This window comes from Gadus chalcogrammus, chromosome 9 (genome assembly GCF_026213295.1).
Source record: "Gadus chalcogrammus isolate NIFS_2021 chromosome 9, NIFS_Gcha_1.0, whole genome shotgun sequence".
Classification (NCBI taxonomy): Eukaryota; Metazoa; Chordata; class Actinopteri; order Gadiformes; family Gadidae; genus Gadus; species Gadus chalcogrammus.
Genome location: NC_079420.1, coordinates 15,431,685 through 15,455,284, shown reverse-complemented (window position 1 = coordinate 15,455,284; position 23,600 = coordinate 15,431,685). Strand labels below are relative to the sequence as shown.

Below are 23,600 nucleotides of genomic sequence, written 5' to 3'. Positions count from 1 at the left end.
TCTTACCTGAATAATGCATCCTGCCTTTAATACTATGAATGGCTGTATAGGCAATACAACAGTTCACCAGCCAAGTGCAATAATTAGTGTTTAATTCGGATTTCTTATTTTTTCCATCATAACAACGAAAAATACAGAAATTTGACATTATGTTATTTCTATGTTTAAAAAAATGCAACAGAAAATCAACTAGAAGTATTATAATGTTGGAATATCCACTACAGGAAAAAAAAGTAAAGTAACACCAGCATTAGGTATTAACCTCCTTATCTTCATGATCATCTTGAACAATCGGTTGAATATGTATGTTGGTGACGCACATAGGAAACCAGGGCAGCCTGCACGGGCACATTGCAAATATTGAAGTCTGCAATTATACACATTTTTATCTCAAAAACAGAGCCAGATTGACCAAGATACTTTGCCACAACATAAAACATATAGCCATAAATATATTTTGATTTTCCTTCGTAGCCGAGTTTATGCGTGTTCCAGCTAGACCCAATGTGTAAAGTCTCTAAGCAGAATTAATTTTTCACTCGTACTAGTCTTTCAATCACTGAAATTGCCTTAAGATCCTAATCATAAATTTGATTATTTGATTTACTACCTCGTATAAAAGCAACCAAAAAAAATATCTTTGGAGAAACAATTGACAGAATTTCACCTCATGTTTATGTCAAATATGCGTACTCAGAACTATTACTATAAAACCAGATTCTTTTTAATGACGTGAGCCAGGGTGATGCCTTTTTTTTTATTGATGAAATACATTTTCAACAGTTTGTCAATGCTATTTTATATACAGTGAAATCGTGAATCATTGTAGGAAATAGGTTAACAGAAAGGCTGTTCATAAGTTCATAGATGGACAAAACGATACCAATTTAGACAATAAATGAAATATACAAAAACACCAAGATGAGGTCAAGGGATGGGTCATTTGTAAATACCTGTGAGTGTGTATGTATAAAGGTTGTCAATGTCAAAGCGTTGCCGCGTTTAGTTTTATGGAATATGCATTTGAATACAAACAAATTCAATAAATATAAAAATGTCATGGAGACGTTTCGGTCAAAGAAAAGTCAAGCAAAGAATATCCCTTTCTTTAAATGAACAATGTAAGAGGTTTGGGCAACATTTTCCATTTCCTTGAAAGTGGACTGATCTCCTGGTCGGTTTTGCATGTAGTGTCATTGAATGTGTGTGTAATACTGTCCAAAACAGCTCAATACTCTACACAGATACACACAGGTCACACAGACTTTGATAACCATTAGGCACAGAACCATTCAAGCACCGATGGAAAAAAATGGGAAAGCAGTCTGATAGTGTTTGTGTTTAAGAAATGCTGGATTCCCCCTCCTGTGCCCTTGGGTCTCAGCATCGGTAGAGTTCATGGGTCATACTGCCATGATCCATGCATTAGGCCTCATGGTGTCAACTCCCACGCATCAGGCCGCGTTCAGCAGCCATAGGTCCAATCAAACGGTGGGGCTCTTGCCCGTTGCCATGGTGGCGGTGGCGTTGGGGGCGGGGCTCTGCTGCTGTAAGTAGGTGGGGCGCTTCACACGGGGCTTCCTGCGCTTGGGTTTGCTTTTGGCTTTGGTCAGCTGTACCACAAAGAAGGACAGGACAACCATGGCGCCCAGGAACGCAAAGACGGGGATGGTCTGGCCCACTTCCTGGTTGTAGCGGCCAGGCATTATCCCTGAGGTCAAAGACAGGAAGGTACCGGTGAGTGGAAGGAGAAACAGACTCAGCAATACCATCGGGAGTCTCAAGCCTTAGCAGCTTATAGTCTGGCATGTAGCCAGAGTCAGATCCTGACCTTTGACCTGGTCTGGTGGTAAAGGGACAGTGAACCTAAATCTGTTTGTTTTTTGTTTTAAACATTTCTGATGATCATCATAGTGGTAATCTATGCCATTTGATCACGGTTACTGAAATAAGTAATTTAGAGAAAACAGGTAAAATCCTATGTGTTTGCATAGGATTTTGTGATAGTTTCACTCATTTCATGTACAACATCGCTCACTCTATTGCTCATACAAAAAAAAAAAGTTGTTCTAAAATCAAGCTGAGGGGAATTAGACTTTATTTTATATTTTTGAAGGTTCTATCCTTTTTATTGCAGAGTAACAGACAGGAAGGTATAGTAGAGAGAGGGGAAGACATGCAGCAGAGGACCACGGTCAGGAATCGAACCCGGGTCGCTGCGGTGGGACTGAGCCTTTAATGGTACACGCTCTACCCGCCGAGCCACCGGGGCGCCCCGGGAATTAGACCTTAAAGTGAATTAAAGCTCTTTGTATTGAACTTATGACGGTTTGGACTCACCACCAGGGATGTCCCAGGCCCCACTCTCCCCAGGAGACAGAGGCCTGACCTGGGGCCGGTAGGGCCTCACGTTGGGCAGAGCCACCTTGTCCAGGTCCACCGAGAGCAGCTTCTGGTGCTTCCACAGATTACTAGGAATACAAGAGAGTAAGAGAGGGAGAGGGTGAGAGACGGAAGGAATACAGGGCGGGCAATGCACAAACTCCATCAAGCGCAGTTGAGAGCAATTTCTAGAATTTTGTCTGGTTGAGGTAAAAACCTATTAACGAGTTGCAAGAACAGAATAGCTGTAAGAAAACATCAGCCAACAACACACCTCGCTTGAGTTATTCCCTTTACAGAACTACAAAATATGTAGTGTGTAGGATAATGTGCGATTGAACGTACCTGGGCGCTGTCTCGTTGAGTGGCTGGGGCTTAGCCCAGGACAGGTGAGGGCAGGCAGGTAAGGGGCGGGGCTTAGGATCGCCCAAGTGTGGCTCCAGCACCTTAGAGTAACGATAGAGATGGTTGCCTGCGAGGGAAAGTGGAGGAATGTTTACAGAAGAGTAGAACATATACAGACATATAACGTGAGTGTTTTTGCATTGCATATGTACATGCTATCATGCGAGACGTATTCAAAATATATATCTGACAATTACCATTCAAAACCATGCTTACCTTCCAGTCTTTGTGGCAGTGGGCGGTCTGTGCCTTGAGGGGCCGATACTCTGCTGTGGGAGTGGACCAGACTCGGCGGAGTCATGCTATAAGATGTGTACTGCAGCAGCGCATCCAGCAGCCAGAAACAATCTGGAATGGAAGAACCAGGGGAACGTTAGAGAAGGTCCTGAGAGGTGTTGGTGAGGCACCAGCTTGTAATGGTGACCAGCCTGTGATCCCTGGTGACTATTTGAACAAACAGCAGCTTTGACACTTTTTCTACAGAGTGAAAACTAACCAATTTGTTGGTAGTTAATAGGGATGTGAATAACTCAAATAATCGGTGGCTGGTATGAACGAATAATTGATTATTCGATGGGTGCCAACATTCACGAAGGCAGCCATGGATCGTCGGCAAGGAATCAATTAGTAGGCCTATCTTAAATGTGAAAAAAAAAAATGACCTGCTAAGTGGGTAGAGTCAAATTGTCTGTTCAGCCTTCAAAACGAGAGCTGGCAAATTGTGAAAAATGCATTAAACTGTAATCCAAAAACGCGGTATGGACGCGGTTATAAGCTATAGACCCTAGAGTATCTGTGGTATTAAGGCTGGGATGAATTTCAAATTATAAATATGTACACTTTATGTTGAAAGTATACACCGTCGCGATTTCCATTGAAACGAATGGCGCGGTGATTCGGTCTTCAAAACGAGTGCTGGTAAATTGTGAAAAATGAATTGTAAAAAAAAAATGAAACTGTAATCAGACAAAGCAGTCATAAGCTATAGACCCTAGAGTATCTGTGGTATTAAGGCTTGGATAAATTTCGAATTATAAATATGTACAATACATAACGTTAGCTTTCTAGCGCATAGCTGAGCGGACTAGAATACCTCCCGTTGCCAAGTCGTAGCTAAGGTCCGTCCTATTTACTGGAGGAGTGAAAAACGTTTCCGTTGCATAAGAAACTTACGAGAGTGGATTATTCCAGGTATTAGTCAAACCCTCAGGCGTTACCAGGGAAACAAAGTTATGGTTTGTGAAAAACTTTATATTTGGATTGTAAAAAATATGAAAATATAAATGAATGGTCTGTGACCATGGTTGGAAGCAGGATAATGCCCTTGGACACCTGTCCAACATTAGTTCCGTCCGTTAATTCTTGTTTATTTGAATGGGAATAAATGTTAACGGTCCAAATGTTAAAAAAAGACTTTGACCGTCGTGAACCAATAATCGAATATTCGGACCCATCCATAGTAGTTAAGCAAGGCAGCTGTGTGTGAGATGAGCATTATTTCAGCAAGTGAATCCGTATTTTTAAGTGTTGTACTTGTGTTTCATCCATTTTGCAGTACAATTGCGTTTATTTTATTTTCATAGGCTAGTAATACTGAAACATCACCCTGTAACTGACATAAGTTCCTCTTTTAATACTTTATTATTGACTAACCAAAGCTAGATTTAACAAGCAATTTGTCTCAAAACAATCATTCAGGATTCCATTTTCTTTTACCTTTTTGCCTGTGGCTATCATCTATACAGTTGGAGTCTCCATACAGAGCAATACGGCCGCCCCCGTCAGATGGCGTTTGGTACAGTCCAAGGATTGGAACTCCTTCCACTACTGCGGTCTCCTGCTTCAACACCTCCAGACCTAAAACACACACACACACACACACACACACACACACACACACACACACACACACACACACACACACACACACACACACACACACACACACACACACACACACACACACACACACACACACACACACACGTTTGAACAGACTCCAGCTCCTCGCAGTGTACCAGACTAGCGCAGACAGGCTTTGCTATCATTCTCAAGGAAATAAAATGATTTAACAGCCCAAATAAATACCTTGGTCTTTAAGATTTTTGGCGATCACTATTCCATCTTCAGGGAAACGGGCGATACTGCAGCCTGAGGCATAGTACACTAAAGAGAGAGGGAGAGAGAATCAAGACATACCCAGGGACCGCTAGTTAAGGAACACAAGATAACATTCGGAAGATACCTCAGAAATTAGATGCATTATGAGATATGAGATAAAAGCAAGGCATCTAGTCCCTAAAAACAGGGTGGCTCTCTTATGTAATTTTAAAGTAACGACAGGATGTCTGCTCAACTGGAAGTAAAATAACTACTATATTGAATAATGGTGCATTTCTTTGGCATCTGTAAATAATATGAAATAAATAGAAAAAAAGGTGAAAGCATCTATCTATCTATCTATCTCTATATCTAGATATATTTATATTTTAAGAAACACAGTAGTTTCTGTAAAGCTTCCCAGTGACAGTGCAGATCATTAAGTTGTTTTTGGCGTTTTATGTATGTATGAATGTGTATGTGTATGTGTATGTGAATGTGTGTGTTCTTACTGTCGTGATCTGCCATGGTGAAGTCTCCCTCGTAGAGCCCGTCGCTGAAGGCCATCCCCCACACAGAGATCAGCTCGTTCAGGGCCGGTATGTTGGCGCCCCCCGTGTCCGGCATCCACCACTGCCTAAGGATCACATCAGAAAACAAGGTAAAAAAAAAAGACCAGAGCTCAATAATTGCCAGACCTAATTTCCAACATAAAAGGTGTGCGTTTAACAACACCAAAAACGACTCAACGATCAGCGCTGTCAGTGGCAAGCTTGACGGAACACGCTGTGTGACAAGCAACAGAGGAGTCTCAAAATAAACCAATCAACAAGGCTCTGGCTTCAAATCAACCAGCGGGCCGCGGCTAAATGACTCGAGGCAAGGCGGCGGCGCGCTAACCTACCTGGTGTTCTCGTCGTAGAACTTGACCTTCCTCATGACGGAGGTGTTGTACCAATCGCTGAAGACGATGAGGGACAGGCCGTTGTCGATGTCCCTCCTCAGCTTGGTGATCTCCTCGGGGAAGTACTCCTCCTCGCTGTCCACCAGCAGCAGAGTGCCGTACTGGCTGGCGTCGAAGCAGGTGATGGGCGCACCCAGCACCTCCACAAAGTAGCCCATGCTCCGCAGGTGTTGGTACATGTCCCGGAAGTTGGTGTGAATGTGGTCCCCGTTCCTGCACGCACACACACACACACACACACACACACACCGACACACAGCTTGAAAGGTGGACCGGATATAGAGTAGCAAAGAAAGTGCATCGCACGATATACAATATGATATTTGGTTTTGATGATTGCTCAAAAGGGCAGATGATTATACACACAAATGATAAGGTTTCCATATCAGGTTTGGGCAATATTAAAAGGTGTTTGGAAGCCTTGTAGATTTAGCATAAAGCCCACATTGATATTTACCTTATCTTCCTAGTGAGAGAAGATGTCGAACCTTTAATAATTGTATGTGTAGGCCTGCAGTATTATTCTAATCTTTTCTGTGTTTACCCTGCGCTGGTTGAGATCCAGTTTTTTTTGCATAAATCGCTGTGCTGCTTCTGGAGGAAAAGGTACCAGCCTATCACTCTATAAATAATATTAAATAAGAAATAAAGGCAAATAAAACCACTTTGAGAACCATGACAGCTTCAAGGCTGTTTCACATCGACGATGTGGAAAAAGGCCTCCAGCCTGCCGTTATATGTGCTTCTCATGAGTACATTAGTTCCATCCCGTCCCTAGCGTTGGCCTCCCGCTCCACCCACCAGTCCAGCGGGTCGTTCTTCATGCGCAGGTTGTCTCGGGGGAAGTAGCCGGGCGGGTAGCGCAGGTTGTGGTACTGGTCCCACAGCACCCTCTTGCTGCGGGGAGGCGTCGGTACAATCTTCACTTTGATGGGAAGCTTGACGGTGGAGGTCAGCTCCCCGCCCACCACCGACTGGGGAGGGGCAGAGGACAAATCAAATTCATTTAATGTTAAAACCCTTTAACGACCTGACACACTGGGGGCCGCTGTGACGGCCGCGAGGTCAATGAGGAGACCAGCCCTCGCCTTGACAGCACTATGACACAGAGCCAGGAGGTCCTGAGACGATTCCTCACACTTTCCATTCATGTTTGGGCGTCTTCTCATGTGCCTCTGCTGGCACCCCATTGTTATTAGTCTATCTACCCTGGAAAGAGTAGGTCTATCTGGGAGGGAGGGGCCCATCTGTCCAAGTGCTCAGGGTGTTCATATAGAAGTGTTGACTTTGATTTATGGAGTTACTGTAAAGTACAAAAGTACATTTTTTAAATAAGACCGAAATACAGATATAAATTAGGGCTAGGCGTAAAACGATTTGATTTATTTATTAAAATAAGCTAGTCACTGAAAAATACAAAGCAAGCGTTACATTCCCCTGTTCTTATTTTAAATCACTCACGTCGTTCTCCGCCGGCGACGCCACTGTGACCATCACGTGACCCTGGGCCACGCCCTCCCACGACCCCGCCTTCTTGGCCACAGAGATGGAGATGGCCAGGTAGCCTGCCCATGGCCACAGCACGGCCGAGTAGGACATGGCCACGTCGATGTGGTCCCCGTTCTGGGGGAGGTAGGGCTGCCAGATAGGCTGCGGGTTGCAGGAAGGGTTAGGCATCACAGTTCTCCAAAAGCAGCTCACAGTGAATACAGGTACCACAACAACATTTCCAGGCTGCTGAAGTCCTATTTTGAAATGTGACACGAGCCCTTTTCCCTCAATGACCGGAGAATCGGTTTTGGACACTGTCCAGAGTTGCGCCCCTTTCACACATGTAGCACATAAAATGAGAATGTCGCGTGGATGCTGGAAAACCGGTGTTTGGGTGAGGATAGAGGTGAAGCCCGGGTAGAGCGGCAAGACAGGACGCAAAAAATATACTATATACTACTACATGGTCAAGGGCGCAGGGTGTGGGTGGAGTATGTGCTACATAGCACCACCATTACATCCTTTCAACTGTGAGTCCAATAACCGCTTTTTCCGCCAGACACTAACGGACAGTTCTGAATTCAGGGCAGTGGTACACAAAAGAGTGTCTTTGCTTTACTCACAGTGAAGAGGGGGCTCTGTTCCATTAAATCGGCAGTGCTCATGCATACCTTGTCTACGATCCTGCCGGTGACTCCCATGCCGTTGAGGATGGTCACGTTGACGATGGTGGGCATGCCCCCGTAGTAGATGGGCTGCGAGCAGTAGGGCCACATGTACGGACACTCCGTCAGGTCGATGTAGTTGGGGGAGAGGCTGAGTGAGAGGTCAACAGTGGTCCAGGGGTCAGATCAGGGTAGTTATAGATGTGGAACAGATTCTCAATGTAGTTAAAAGACTCCGCCTCCGTGAGATACCGCCTAACCAGGTGAGGGATCTATCCAGACCTAAACAACTTTAGGGGAGGGAATCTCTCAGGATCTCTTCGGAGATTCAGTTTCTTGGGGTCCTAATTAAATGGACACATTTCATATACAAATCATTCATTCTAACGCTGATACACAACGACCATGGCGATAACACGCCCCCTCTTTCCTAGAACTCTGCGCTGAACCAGAGGCTTAACTGGCTCTTCAAACTCTTGGTATTATTTAGGACTCATATCGGGACTCGGTATCAGAGACACAAAATGTGTTCTTGATGAAGTACATAGGGATTCAAATTTCAGGATCTTCTCCACCTCACTGTTAGCTAGGAAAGAAGAAGTGGAAAGTTATGAAATTATATTAGAGTGATAATGCGAACAAGGTGGCTGTGGTGCTCGTCACTCACCTGGCCTGGGGCCGGTAGCTGTTGAGGATCTGGTAGGCCCTTATCAGGTCCAGTTTCCCGTGGCCTTGTTCGAACATGTTGGCCCCGGGCAGCCTGCGGGCTGACGCCATCAAAGCCTGCTTCATGGACGCTGGGTTGATCAGCTCCCGGTTCAGCACAGTGCTGCAGGCAAGAGAGGACTGCTGGTTCGGTGTGCCTGTGTGCGTCTAATGCATCCATTACGGGCGTCAGGTTTAATACCAAGCAGACTCTAAACCATTTCAACATGTCTGGTCACGCTGGCCTGTTCACTGTATAACATCTGCAGCCTGAACCCAAACTGTCCATTGGTCCATTGACAGGCAGTCGATGAAACCAGGACGTTTAACGTGAGCGATGGGGACCCCCTGCACAGAGACTGGGGTTACCGACCTGGCCAACAGGGTGACGGCCCCCGCCACCACGGGCGAGGCCACGCTGGTGCCCGACAGGGAGCGGCAGCCCTCCTTCATCCCGGACCCCCGCACCCCCGAGCCGTAGGTCACGATGTCCGGCTTCACGCGGCCGTAGCCCCCTGGTAGCTCCTGGGCGTGTGAAAACAGACACGCACAGACACAGAGAGAGAGAGAGAGAGAGAGTCAAATAATCTATAGCTGCCTGATAGCTCCTGGGCAAAGAGAGGGGAAGAGAGAGGGAACCAAAAAGGGAGTGAGAGCGAGAGCATCAGAGCGCAATGTGTGAGCAGACGTGTGACTAATGAAAATGGTCATGGAGGGAAAGAGATTGTCTTTGTGATATTGGACCGAAGGGCTTTTAAGACAGGGAGAGGAAGGGAGTGGGGTCGTTCTTTAAGAGGCCTTCTTATATCCAGCCGGCTGTTCAGAGAGAAGATGTGGGTGGATGAAAGGAGGGGGGGGGGGGGGGGGGGTGCAGGCTGGGGACACGGCCGGCAGCTCTGTTTCTACTGAGTTAACATAAGAGTGAGAGAGGGAGAGAGAGGTTGAGAGAAAGTGAGAGAAACCCACCCATGTGGTCATTCCTCGGGAGGAAAACCTGGCGATGTTGTCCTCAAAGTCGATGCCCCCCACCCCGATCACGTCCATCTGATCGGCGGGGTTGTTCAGCGTGCTGAGATCCAACCAAAGATACAAGGTTACCCACGGTACACATGGACCCTGATCCAAGCATGCCCCGTTGCCCTGAGGGGTGGCGCAACTCACTCACCCGTACAGAGGTCCGTCGTTGCCGATAGCAGAGACCATGATGACGCGGTTGGCGGTGAGCTCCCACACCTGGAGAACGAGGGAACGGGGAACACGTTACCCACAGGTTGGACTGAGGTATCTAAGCGCCTGGAGGATCTACGAAGGGATTGCTGTTCTGCAGCTGGATTTATGCATCCTGTTGAAAGACGTTGGCTCCAAATCATATACCATTTCCATGGCATTTCACCTATGCCAGCATGAATTCTAACATTATAATATAGTCATATATTTTTGAGGGGGGAATCTTTAGCTAACGAAAAAAACAAAAACAGACCCTAAAAGTGAGAAATGGTTAGATAAAGTTTGTCATATAATATGATACACTAGTAATTAACTGAGTGACACAAGAATGGGTAGAGGCATTGGCACCGGTGCCTTAGAGCACCGTCTAATGCATTGGAATAACAAGGCATTTAATTGACTATCAATTACATACATAACCGGTTTCATTTAACACAACAATAAAGTAGGGATTCAGGTAATGACATCACCTTGTCAACAAAGGGGTGGTCCATGAAGTCAGGCCCCCCGATGCTGAGGTTGAGAACGTCGATCTTCTTCAGGATGGCGTAGTTAAAGGCATCAAGGAACCAGGAAGTGTAAGACACCTTGTGGACCAGGACACACCGGTTATACATCACATGGTGGTGCAAAGCACCTCCTCACATGGAAGACAGACAGAGGGGGCTATTAGGACAATTAACACGTACGCAGAATCCAATATTACCCATTTCAGAAATACATAAACAGGTGGCGGAAATGATGAAACTGGTCATGCCATGTCTAATGATACTGGAAGTGACACGCTCAAGTTCCATCACCTACACCCACTGCACAAAACACACTGATACATCTTATTAACCCTCCTAATATATGACTCTTCTGCTGGCTTCACTTGGCTTCACATGCCACTTTGAATTAGTATGAACTCATTGACAAAATTGGTGGACCTACTTGATTGTTGGTGAAGACCCTGAAGATGTGAAGCTCAGAGTCTGGGGCGAAGCCCTGGCACTCCCTCATGCTGGCAATCACTCCCGCGACGAAGGTGCCATGACCCAGCCCTGCAGAGAGAGCAAGAAACTCCCTCAGAACTGCACTGTAGGCCTCAGGCGAACACTCAGAACTCCACTGTAGGCTTGAAGATATTTGCCCAAAAAACAACAGTCCACATATGAAGAGCCCAGTCTGATCTCTTTTTATTAATATACCATATCTTGTTAAACTGAAAAGAAAAATGAAAAAAAAAAAAAATTAATTAGGAATATTGGAACACATGCAAGCGCATAGTGCCACAGATTTAAGACATATTGATGTCTATCCTTTGAATGGAAGCAGTGACCCATATCACTCTTGGTACTATTTATAGCCACATCATCCATATCATATTAGTCTTCAACTGGCATTTCAAATATTGCCATCAGCATCATCATCATCACACCCGTTCTCACCATCATCCAGAGTCTTTTCGTTGGTCCAGTTGGTCCTCTCCTTCACGTTCTTGAAATGAGGGTGCTTCTCACTAAGGCCTGTGTCGAACACTGCCACCTTCACCCCAGAACCTACACACACACAAACAGACACATACACATTATATTTTATTAGTAATCTGTCCAGGTTTATTCTGTGAAACCTTGATTTGCAAGACCTTGTCTGAAGGGTGCTCTATAAACAAAGCACATAAGGGGTAAAGTCATGTCAATAGGGCTGGAGGTCACGGTTCAGGGGTCCTACCGGTGTGTCCCATCTGCCAGAGAACATCGGCCTGGAGGATCTGAGCCACGTGGCGAGGGATGGCCCGCAGCAGGCGGCGGCTGGAGTGGCGGCCTGTGGCGTGCCAGAACCCGGAGCTGATGGATAGGCTGGTCCGCCGGAGGGGGCGGGATGTCTGCCACGACTGCCACTTCTCCGTCCAACGAGTGTCATTGCAAGGGCCGCTGGGTTCAGGTGCTGTGAGGACATAGAGCATGGACGGCTTGACGCAGAGCCGGGACCAGACAACTGAGGACCGATTCAAAGTGCTGACCTCATGGGGTTTCCTTCTAGGGCCCGACCGATATTGATTTTTGAGTGCCGATCCCGATTATTTTCAGAGAAAAATTACGATTACGATTTAATCGGCCGATTAAAAACAAAACAAAAAAAAGCCTATAAAACGTAGTTTTTGATACCTTAAATATACTTTAAACACTTTTGACGAATAAGTGAATTGAATGCAGAACCTTTGAGTGTTTTAGAATACATTTACAGTCAAAAATGAGTGTAATGTAAAATGTAAAATAAATAACTAACTCCCAATGTGCTGCGCTCGTGAGCAGTGACTAACACGTGCGTGCTGAGCAGTATGGTCTAACCGTTAGAGTCCACTGTATAACAAATTTACATGGCCTGGGACCTAAAGAAAAACAGGCACAACATGCTCAAACAACGCGTCTTGTGTACATTGGTTAGGTGAGCGCGCAGCTGCCTGAGCGAGCGTGCTTTCATGTTGTACGGTAAAATTCAATCTCTTTTTTACTCCAGCTAAAGTTGTTAGTTAGCAAGGCGAGTAGGAGCGCAATCTGCAGGATACTAAGCGCAATAACATTTCTAAAAAATAAAAAAATAAAAAATAATAATCGGTTGTAATCTGCGTCTTTTTGGCAGATGTTGATTATTTTCAAAAAGGCTATAAGCGGCCGATTAAATCGGCAGGCCGATGAATCGGTCGGGCCCTATTTCCTTCCATCTTAAATGGAGGTGCCGTCCGATCAGTAGCACGGCCCCACATCCTGATTCCACCTTTTTCTCTTTTACCGTTTCCATAAGGCTTTCTCCCTCATGGTAAGCAATTACTTTCCCTTTCATTGGCATCATCAATCCTTGTCCTCTCTTTATTTCTGTTTATTCCTCTCCTAGTCCTATTCCTCTCTCCCTCCCTCCCTCTTAGTTTGGCTGCATATGAGCAGCCAAACTATCTGTCTTTAGGGATGCACCAATACCAGTACTTAGAACCGATACTGCACTCATAAAACTTCTAAGATACAACCACCCGTTACCACTTTACGCAACATAACCTTTTATTTTATTTTCTTCTTCATGGTTATTGGTCTGATATGATCATAAACATAGTAATCTATGCCATTTAGGTGCAGATACTGAACCAAGCCCCCAGTTTAGAGGAAAAAGGGGTAGAATCCGATGTTTTTGCCCTTTTCCCCAAAAAACGATGCAGGTTCCACTCGTTACGTCAGAGGCGCTTGGAAGTTACGACCTCGGTGGATCGGCGGCGGGGTCTGTGTGACCTCTGCCTGGGCGGCGGTTGACTGTGGCTTTCGAGAGAAAGTGGAGCTTTTTGGAAACGTATTGTATACCGCGACGGTGTGTGTGTGGATGGGGACTGTCCGTCTGAGGAGCATCGACTAATATAAAACCTGAGTCTGAGGGTTGGGCTTCGCGGACAAATACAGTACAATGACCATGGCGATAACACACCCCCTATTCCCGAGATCTCTCTGCTGAACCATTCTCTGGCTCTTTAAACTGTTACGGTATTATTTAGTACTCATATCGGTACTCGGTATCAGAGGGTACACAAATGTAAGTACTTGTTCTTGGTCTTAAAAAAGTAGAATCAGTGCATTCCTATCCGTCATTATTGCCATATAGGTGCATGAAACCCTACACATTGAATCAGTTGAGAATGATTGGTTTCAAAGAAGAACCGTCACTGGTCTTGAGCAAAAAGAATCAGAGGCAGGCTGTTCTGCTTCTCTTCTGTTCTTGCCATGCTGCCTAAAGATGTAATTTAATGTTCATTGCTCCCATCCTTTCCTGGTCTAATAGATATTTTTGTCCATGAATTAAAGTGTTCAGATAATAAGTGTGGGGCAACCAATGTCCTTTGCCACTGAAATACGGAAAATGGGAAGACAAAACAATGAACAATAACAATGTTAGCTTTCTCATTATGGACTTTGAGATTCCACCACCGCCTCGTAACCCTGGCACCGAAAGACTCGCGCCGAAAGCTGTGTGTTTCAGGACACACTGAAAGCTTTCATCCATCGCCAGGTACAGCAGGCGATCAGCAACCCCACCCCCAGACAGCTTCACTTAGTACTCCTCCATGTGGAAACACAGACACCCTGTGTTTCTGGCTTCATATCCCCCGTGTAGGGACACAGACACACACAGGCTCTCAGACACACACACCATCTCTAGTGTGTGGCTCTGTGTGTGTGTGTGTGTGTGTGTGTGTGTGTGTGTGTGTGTGTGTGTGTGTGTGTGTGTGTGTGTGTGTGTGTGTGTGTGTGTGTGTGTGTGTGTGTGTGTGTGTGTGTGTGGTATTCAACAACATACAAGTTCATACACAAACTCCACACACTGCAATAATAAACACACACCTCCTCTACACAAACACAGACTGCAGTGACACACACGCCCACACCCACACACCTCATACCAAGTGTACAGAGAGCAAGAGAGAAAGACCGACAGATATAATGATGGACTATGGTCAGAGGCCAATCAATAATTGTGAAATAGGCAATGCTGCTCGTGAAATAAACTAAAGCTGAAAATATGACACTTTAGGACTGCAACTAACCAGAGCCCAAAGTGTTGGCTAAAGTTTCCTTGATCAAGACAAACTAAAGTATTCAAATCATTACAGACTGAAACAGAGTATACGATATCAGCATTCTCAAAAAATACAAATGGCCGTCACAAATAACAACAATGAAAACAGTGAATCCATACAATGTGCATGATGCGAGCATCGACGACTCACATGGGGTGTACTTTAGGGTCCGGAACACTTTGCGCTGTGGAGTGACGCGCTTGATGTACGGGTGGTCCTCCAGCGTCACCAGGTTGCTATGCGACGCCTGCCGCATGTGGACCACCTCAAAGTCGCTGGGGAAGTCGGAGGCCGGGTTCTCCCGGGGAACAATGTGCCACTCCAGGACCCCGTCCGCAGCGTTCCTCAGGGCGCTGCTGATGTACAGGCTACGGGCTTTGGCGGAGAAGTAGCCAGTGAAGGCGACGATGTACTCTGCGCAGAGGGAAGAGCAGGAGAGCCGTGTTAGGAAGCAGTCTGTGTAGGCGGCCCAGCGGCCCGGCCTGCCAGTGTGTTAACAAGCTGGCCAGAATTGAGCAACTCAGATCTGATTCTGAGTCCGACCTGCAGGGCGGTGCATACATTCCCTATGTCTGCTGCCGACACTCTCTCCTGTGTCTTCACTGACCCGTTAACAAAGTGCAGAAAAAGCCTATTTAAATTAAGGAAAATAAAGAAGACTGTTTGCATATGGAACAGACAAGTTATGAGACAGAGCGCGCTGAATGCACGTATTCCCAATAATGCTTTATATTTATAGAGCATGTGATATAAATGATAAGGGTTCGGTGGGTACGGTTTTAAGGTGTAGATAATTAACAATATTGAAAACTAAAAACCAGAAACACAAGAACTGTGGGCAAACATTGATGAATGAATTTCATGAAATATCCAAATATGATCTACCTCTTGGTCTATTATCCATTTGTGGACATAATAATAATTTTCTAACTCAATGAGATGTATGATAGAAGGCTGTGCTATGGGCGGGTTAAACTCACAGATATCCTGCCACAAACCATCTCCGAGCATGACATACCTAACCATCTCAACAATAAAACTCCAGGAATAATGTAAAGAAAGGACAAACTGTAAGCGTATTGAAACTCTCTGCAGCTGGGGAGTTGCAGATTAAACAGCCCATTAATATAGGACAAGTGAATGAAAAGCATTACACTCACAATGATGCTGGGTAATGATTAAATCCCAGTAGTAAGACCTGCATCACCTGTATTACATAACAATACATTTCTAAATACAGAGACAACAACACACTCCTGCTTGCTTTTATATTGCTGACAAGATGATATGTGGGAGAGCAGAAAAACAAGTAACGTGAACCAGACTTATTGTGCTGCAATCTATTCCTCAGCACAATGCCTGCAATACTGATACCACCACTGATGGCATGTTGTGTCCAAAAGGAATAGCTCAGACAAACATCTTGTGGGATCCCCTCCTCCAACGCTAGCTAATGAAAAGGCTTCAGGAGGACTCGAACCCAAACAGAACCTAAGAGAAACAAGGGACTTTTTAGAGAATTAACCCATGTTCCCTCACCGTGTTCCACCACCCGAGTGGAGAACTCCAGCTTCACCGTGAGGTCGGAGCAATTGGAGCCGGAGGGCGGGGCCTCTGTGCTGGTGGGAGGGTCATAGGGCTGCTGGGCTCCGCCCTCTGCCTCCGTTCCCACCATGGGCATAAGGCCGAGCAGCAGCCCCAACAACAGGGACACCCCGATGGGATGCAGAGGCATGGCGGTTCCTTGGTAGACCCACACCATTAGATAGGGGTAAGGCTGGGTAATGAATTAAGTGTTACTGAACGCAGGATCCGGTGTTAAGAATTGGGACCCAGCATTTCAAGTCCAGAGCTCGGTGATTGAGTCCACATTTTTTAAGTCCTGAGCAGCTTGATTCATTTCTTTCGGCGTTTCCTCTCCATGTTTGTAGTGCAGTTAGCAGGTCAGTGGTGGAGCCCGACTACAGACATGGTTTTCATCTTGAGAAGCGATGCGTTAAAACCAGTGGAAATGTGTGGAGGATTAGCGTCGGTCCAACCAGTGACAAGTTTGGTTCAATCCAGGGTCGTCTTTTGATTCCTAGAAAAGTAAATGTACAGTTAGGCATTTTTGTTTTAACAAACAAAGTAATTATGTCAGGAAGTAACACAGCCATAAGGCATACGCACAGAATACTCCTCCGGCGGATCTTGTCTATTCCCTTACTCCACAAGCACAAATAGAGCACAAGGATACACGCTCATAACCCATTGAAACACAATCAATCATAATGAAGATAGTGAGGGCAGAGAAAGAGGAATCGGTGCCATGTCAAGCACATGGCACCGAGAGCTCCAAGGGCCCTGGGCTGAGGAGGAGCTACCAGATAGACAGGAGCTTCACAATAGCAAAATGGAAACCTATCGCTAAACGCCCAAGGCATTCCCACATGACATCAATACTGCTACAATAAACACATTCTCGTAAATCAGCTCGGAGGCTACCGAAGCAGCAAACAGCAAACTAGGCTTTTATAATACCTAGCCAAGACCTCCACCCCTTCCTGGACAACGCCTGATGAGATAAGAGGCTGTTAATTCAATCAACATGTCTAGACAAACCAGTAGTGACACTCTGCATATCAAAAACATATGCACTTTTGGAAAGCAATTACAATTAAGTAACTTATGGGTGGCAGTTATTTTATTTAGCGTCTATTTATGACACTAAGACTCTTCCTAGTAAGGAAGATTGATGTGGGTAGGAGGCTTATACAGTGTGGACTGTAAATCTGTGTACAATTTCACTTGAACAAAGATGGATAAACTATTATTACTCTAGAAAGATGCATTAACCTACATCTAACACGTCAAATCACTGCTTTGAAGTTTGGGGAAAGATCCCTGCCTCTAGAACAATGGAGCTAATGACTACTGGTTCAGACCCATGGTTGTAAAAATAGCCATATTGCGTACGGCAGGGCTGTAAACGACAGGGTGTGACAGCTTGTGTAAACAAGACACCACACTGCAAAATTATAAAAGACAGAACATTTAACTTTTTTATTTAGATTACTAGCACACTTCTCATTCCCTGCAATCAAAGACCAGGAAAGGCAGCAAATGGCTTTACTTTTGACGTTAAATGTGTCAATCAGCCCGTTGCGAACCAACACCATCTCCAGATATACTATTATGGAATAACGTATATGGATGATAGCGCCCAATATATTTGCTCACGATTAGTGGGTATAGAGTAGAAATCTTTCTATCTTGGTTTGAAATTGTTCCACACGAGTTTACACTTTCTGAATATACTCGTTCATTGTAACTGGCTAATTTCATCAACATTTGTTGAGACAGTGTCTCTTTACCAGGCATTGCTTGCAAAACATGACCACAGGAAAAACAAACGCTCATTGATTCCAAATATCTTTAACAAAACAGTAGTAGTACAGACAAAACGTTTAGCCAGTAAACGAACAGTCAACACAAATAAAGATATGGTATTATTTGGTGTTATGTCCAGATCCACTAGTGATTTTCACCCTATAAACTAAGAGAATAAGCCTCAACACAGTATATCTGAGGTTTACAGAGAATAGATCACATATGACATATTGTCTATCAGACCACTCGAGTATTTACTTGAGAGAGAGAACAATGTACCGCAATAATGTAAACAACGAAGCGTGCTAATGCCAGCCTGCTACAAGGAGCTTGAAGACCCCATCACTCTCACATGCGCAACGCTAGCTTGCTAGCAGCATAATGTCTTGAAGCAGTGGGATACAACAGCATTTACTTGGTCCTACTTACCTAAATGGCTCGCTTTTCAAATAAATGTCTGTCCATGTATGTTGTTACGGTCAGTGCTATATCAAGTATAGACTGATTTGTAGTTTAACAGCAACTGAACAAAAGCTACCAGAAGCAAACTCCTCCGTATACCACACTGACGTCTATTTGATCGGGTTGCCAGATTTGTGTTGACTAAACAGAACAACTTCGAATGTGCGCCGGTTCTGCTTTAATACTTTCATAACTTGTCAAGGTTGTACATATTTCTTCGGAGTTTTATTTGCACCGATTTTTGCCACGGTTAGATCATCTTAAAAAAAAAAGGTTGCTTTTAAAATAATAGATGGATCGTGTCCAATCTGGCAACCCTGCTGCCTGGGGGAGAATCATCAGAAGCCTTGCATTCACTAGTACCGTATGTTCCTGCAAGTGCAGCAGCACACTATTAAGGCTGCAGTTTCAGGACATCACTCATGGGACCACAGTTCTGGGAAATTAAGTTGAACTAACTACATTAATACATTTATAATTTTAACTTGTTAGATGTTTAAGTTTTTAGCATTAGGTAAGGTATGGTTAAGTTAAGTTATCAGGGTAGATGGTTACTTTTAGGAATTAGTAAGTCAGAGATGGTTAGGTTTAGGTGTAAGAGTAGATATGGTAAAGTTGACTGATTAGTAAGTCAGAGGTGGATAGGTTTAGGTAATAGGTTAGAAGTGGTTAAGGTAAGGTTGTAAGTTTGAGATGATAAGGTTATAAATTAGGCGAGAGATGGTAAGGTTTAGGTAAGAGATGGTTAAGTTCAGCTGTTAGGTAGAAAGGATTTAGTTTAGAAATTAGGTTAGAGCTGATTCAATTCAGGTTTTAGGTTAGGAATGAGACGAGAGATTAAGTTCATGTTTTAGAGATTGCACTTCTACTGGCCTTTGTTGCATTAATAACAACGTTCTGCCTGTAGAGGGAGCCTGATAGCCACTTCATACGGGAGGGTTCCACATCCTGTTAGGTATATACTGCCATGGCTAAACTTGCCAGGGGTTTGTCATGTAGTCAATCAGTATTCTGTCGATTTTTTCTTACAGAATATGTACGATGATGTGGTATAATTAAACAGAGATAAAATTGGGTTGAAGGAAAAACACAACTCTGAACGAACCACATATTACAATACAGTATACAGAAGCAGCAGCTGCAATGTATTTTGGTTTAAGTCATAAGTAGCATAATATGAGAAGCAGAAAGATGCCTCCTGCAAACACTGACATCAGGAATGCAATACCTCTTCAAGAAAAAATGTCATCACCAATTTCATTTATTGGCACATATCCATAAAACAAAAACTCATCAAAGAAGTTCATTGTATAAAACAAATAACAAAAGTAAGAAAAACAAGGGATGTGTTAAGGGATACTCATTTACGCAAATAATACAAATAACAACTGTAATTAAGTAACAGTGTTGCATTGGCTACTTCATTCAGGACAGCATTTACACAAAATCACAAGTATATATCAAAGATTAGAGGAAACAGTTGTACAAATGTGTCTGTTTACATTCTACAAAACGGTTTACAAATACTTAAGTAATTCATTGGTATAAACTTGACATTCAGCAATGGTTCTGGAAGTTCTGATTCTGTGTGAATCCAACTAATAGCTTGGCATGATGTATCATTATGCCAAATTTATAATTCCCTTATTTACCAATGACTGAAACGCAACTTGTTTATGATAATGGTTGTTATGATCTAGAACACATGTTGTCATCTATCATGAATTAAGATTAATTATTGAGGTCACTGAATTTAGTTTCAAACCACAAACAGCAGTCTTTTCCATGTTGCGTCTTTGCACATATATAAATTGTAGACTGTATTAGAACCCATTTAGATGTTCCGATGTCCTTGTCTATGTGAAAGATTAAAAAACAACAACATAAAGGTGTTGCGCTGGCTAGTGTGGTCAGAGGGTAAGAGAGACAGCATCAGATGAACCTGGACTGGTGGAATGATCCAGAATGGGACATTTGGGACATGGCCCATAGAAGGTGTTGCTGGGTGTTATCCCAAGGTTTTATTTTGTTTTCAAATAAAGTGGTCCCTGTCAACACTCACGTCTCGTGGGCGAGGAAGATGACGGAACATTCCAAGAAGAAGCAAAATAACAAAATCATTTTCCAACATAAAAAGGAATAATGAGGTCAGTTGATGTGGCTCGGTTAGATTTCCAGTATCACTTATAAAAACTTCACAAAATATAAGGTTTATAATAACAGGCCAGCTCATAGCAAACTGCTCACGGGAGTAATTGATATAATAAGGCATACAGGGAAATGTACTGTAAAAGCCTTCATAATCACAGACACCATTGCACTATAAACACACTCTTTCTATTTGGCTCCAAACCTCTGGTCACTGTATACTTTTTGTTTTCTTAAACTAACCTCAACATGACCTTTCCTAGGAAGAGCTTTGCAACAAAACAGGAAAACCACTGACCAAAACAAATATAGCCAAGCCGTGGTCTTGCATTTTTAACGGAACGTTTTTAGATGTACAATGGTACTTGCCCCATACATAGGGTTTTTAGGAAAATACAGTTGGTAAATAGGAAAATGTATTTTGTACTTGTTTTAACAATTCATATCCAACATTTATTAACTTGAATAGGCACCAAGCAATATTACAATCCCATGTGAGGCGAAGACAGAGGTGGGCCGAGGCGTGGCATTAAACTACAGTCCAGAGGTCCTTCACTGCTGATATCAATTCTAATCCCAAAGCCTTAGAATGTCATTGAATTTAAGTGCAAACGTAACTGTAATGTATTTACAGCATGGATTCTTCAAACGATTCTAATTATAAGATTTATCTCCTTTAATACCTCACGTTAACATAATCTTCACATTAAAAAGTGTAGAAGTTTTGAGACCACAGATACACATTGTTCAAAAACAGGAATGAGGAAATGGTTAAGCGCATAAAATAATATTAAACGTAGTGGGTTGGCAGGTGGTTGTGTCAGACTCACAGGCAAGAAGAGCATACAAAAACACCATTAAACCGCAGGACTCTTAACACCAACTCAGAGAGTGCAGTGAGACGGACGGCATATCCTTTTATATTGATAAGACCACAATATGTGCAGGGGACGTACAATATACTAGGGTTCTGTTAAACAGATCTAATACACCTAGTAGGACATGTTAGGAGACTCCAGCTAAGAAGTATGCGCTGCTTTGATAAACCAGCCATCGAACATAGCCATCGACTGTTCATTCTCATCGTAAAAATATCTTTGGTAGGACCAATTGAAACTGTGGTTGCCCTCCTGTTATTCTGAACGGCTTCTCAATGGGAAATGCTGATTGAAGTAAAAACTAAACAATGACATGTAGGCGGAAAAAAATAACATAAGATTCACAATATACCAAGTTTTAGCCAGCTGCAGTTGTGTTATTTGAATGGAGCAAAACGCAAGATATGAAAAGCTTAGGCATGAGTCCTGATGGATCGTATGTATTTGAATGTTGGCCTTCAACAATATCCAAGTTGTTGCAGTGGGCTGGGTCTCCCAGCTCTTCAGATAAAGTTTGGCTGTACTTGTCCATCTGTTCAAGTCGCACAATAATTATTTCACAGCAATTTTCTTTCAACAATGAAATGAACAAGAAAAGCAGTTTTCAGTCCTCTTCATAAAAAGGCAACCCTTTTCTACCTACCACAGTACCAAGAATTCTGTTCAACAGATTATCATAGACGGCCATCATCCAGTGACCGCTTGAACGGAAACCAATAGTAAGGTCAGTAATAATAAATAAATATGCAGAGGCACAGGCAGCACAGGAGGAGGCCAGGAATAGGAGGTGAAGAGGAGGACAGCAGGAGGAGGAACAGGTGAGGAGGAGGACGTGTGGGGGAGTAGGGAAGCGTGTCTACCTCAGCCTTGGGGGGGATGGGTGAGAGACACAGAATGGGATGCAGCCAAAGGTTCTCCATGTTTCTCCCAGTGCTGTTGTGGTGGTTACACCACCTGGAAGGGACACGTTCTGCCATTATAGTCCACGAGCTCCTCACCAAAATAATGCATCACATCGCCTCCATGCTGCCCGTACTGCACACTTCCACCGGGAGTCACGCATGATGCTCGCATTGCTACCGGCAACAGTGAGTCACAACCCCATTGACGGGGTCAATCTAAATATATCGGCTTCAATTCATATATTATCTTCACAGCCCCCGGCCTATTGGGCAATGGCGATGGCTTTGGGGGACGCTGGACACCGCAACTTTAAGCTGCAGCGATCCCTGTGAAAGTACTGCCCCAGACAGGAGCCTACACAGGCAGGAGCCGCAGCGAAGGGCGAGGCGGCTTAGGTGTCAGCCGTTGTACTGCTGCTGGTAGCGGCGGTTGAGCTCCCGGAGCTCCTTCTCGCGGGCGCGCCGGGCCTTGTTGGACTTGGTGGAGCGGCTGGAGCGCGTGGACTGGGCCGACTTGGTGCTGTGGCAGCGCGACGAGGCTCGCTTCAGCAGGTTCTGGGAGATGGAGCGCTGCAGGTTCTTCATGGAGGAGCAGGCCGCCATGCTCACCACCCAGGGGTGCTTGAGGGCCTGGCCGGCGGTCAGCCGCTCGCTGGGGTCCACCGTCAGCACGCGCTCCACAAAGTCCTTGGCCAGGTTGGACACGCTGGGCCACGGCTGCAGCAGGACACAGATTAGACCGAGCATGAATCAGTTCTCATGTGTTTAGCATGTCTTTCATTAAGGGTGGTTAAGGCCCAATCCCATTTCTACCCCTTACCCCTTTCCCCTTGTTTTGTTTACCCCTTCAAAACAAGAGGGAGGGGTAAGGGGAAGGGGTAAGGGGTAGAAATGGGATTGGGCCTTAGTTTGGCACCAGCATTCAACGCTGAAACCATTCAAAACTGTTTGTGCAGCACAAGGTTTGGGGTGACAGAGTTTGAAATCGTTTGACCTATTGGGGGACTTGTCCTTCTAATAAAATCTGACCGAAGAATCTATTTTGCACATTTGTTTTGAGTAATGGGATGCAACCAAACTGGGAATACAAAACTGGGAGACAAAAACTAGGGTATCAATACATTGATTTCAATGTCTTGAAGAGTTTCATTTTGCCACTAGTTTTGTTTGACCCGTCTGATCAACCGAATATAAATATGAATTTATATATTTGGGTAAAATAGACAAAATCACTACATAGAGGCAACAAATAACTAAATATACAGATGATTATTGTTCTATTTTGGGACTTTTAGATTCTGT

At 44.3% G+C, this 23,600-nt stretch overlaps 2 protein-coding genes across 2 annotated transcripts in view; both read right to left on the bottom strand.

Annotated features, from left to right (window-relative positions):
- Positions 1 to 187: 187 nt before the first annotated feature.
- LOC130388623 (membrane-bound transcription factor site-1 protease-like) lies at positions 188 to 18,512 on the bottom strand. The gene is made up of 22 exons (XM_056598040.1): positions 18,338 to 18,512; positions 16,079 to 16,619; positions 14,690 to 14,953; positions 11,653 to 11,868; positions 11,370 to 11,480; positions 10,873 to 10,982; positions 10,410 to 10,526; positions 9,878 to 9,945; positions 9,679 to 9,781; positions 9,086 to 9,237; positions 8,675 to 8,836; positions 8,014 to 8,158; positions 7,313 to 7,501; positions 6,653 to 6,825; positions 5,792 to 6,064; positions 5,400 to 5,524; positions 4,876 to 4,953; positions 4,504 to 4,644; positions 3,004 to 3,135; positions 2,728 to 2,854; positions 2,341 to 2,471; positions 188 to 1,711 (listed from the first exon to the last, which is right to left on the bottom strand). The coding sequence occupies exons 2-22, from the start codon at positions 16,299 to 16,301 to the stop codon at positions 1,485 to 1,487; spliced, it is 3,267 nt and encodes a 1,088-aa protein (XP_056454015.1). The 5' UTR covers positions 16,302 to 16,619; positions 18,338 to 18,512; the 3' UTR covers positions 188 to 1,484.
- A 709-nt stretch (positions 18,513 to 19,221) lies between these two features.
- LOC130388629 (serine/threonine-protein kinase H1 homolog) overlaps positions 19,222 to 23,600 on the bottom strand; it is a 9,446-nt gene continuing 5,067 nt past the window's right edge. The window contains exon 4 of the mRNA XM_056598049.1: positions 19,222 to 23,015. Within this exon, the coding sequence (XP_056454024.1) occupies positions 22,698 to 23,015 (318 nt within the window). The 3' untranslated portion in view covers positions 19,222 to 22,697. The remainder of the gene's footprint in view (positions 23,016 to 23,600) is intronic.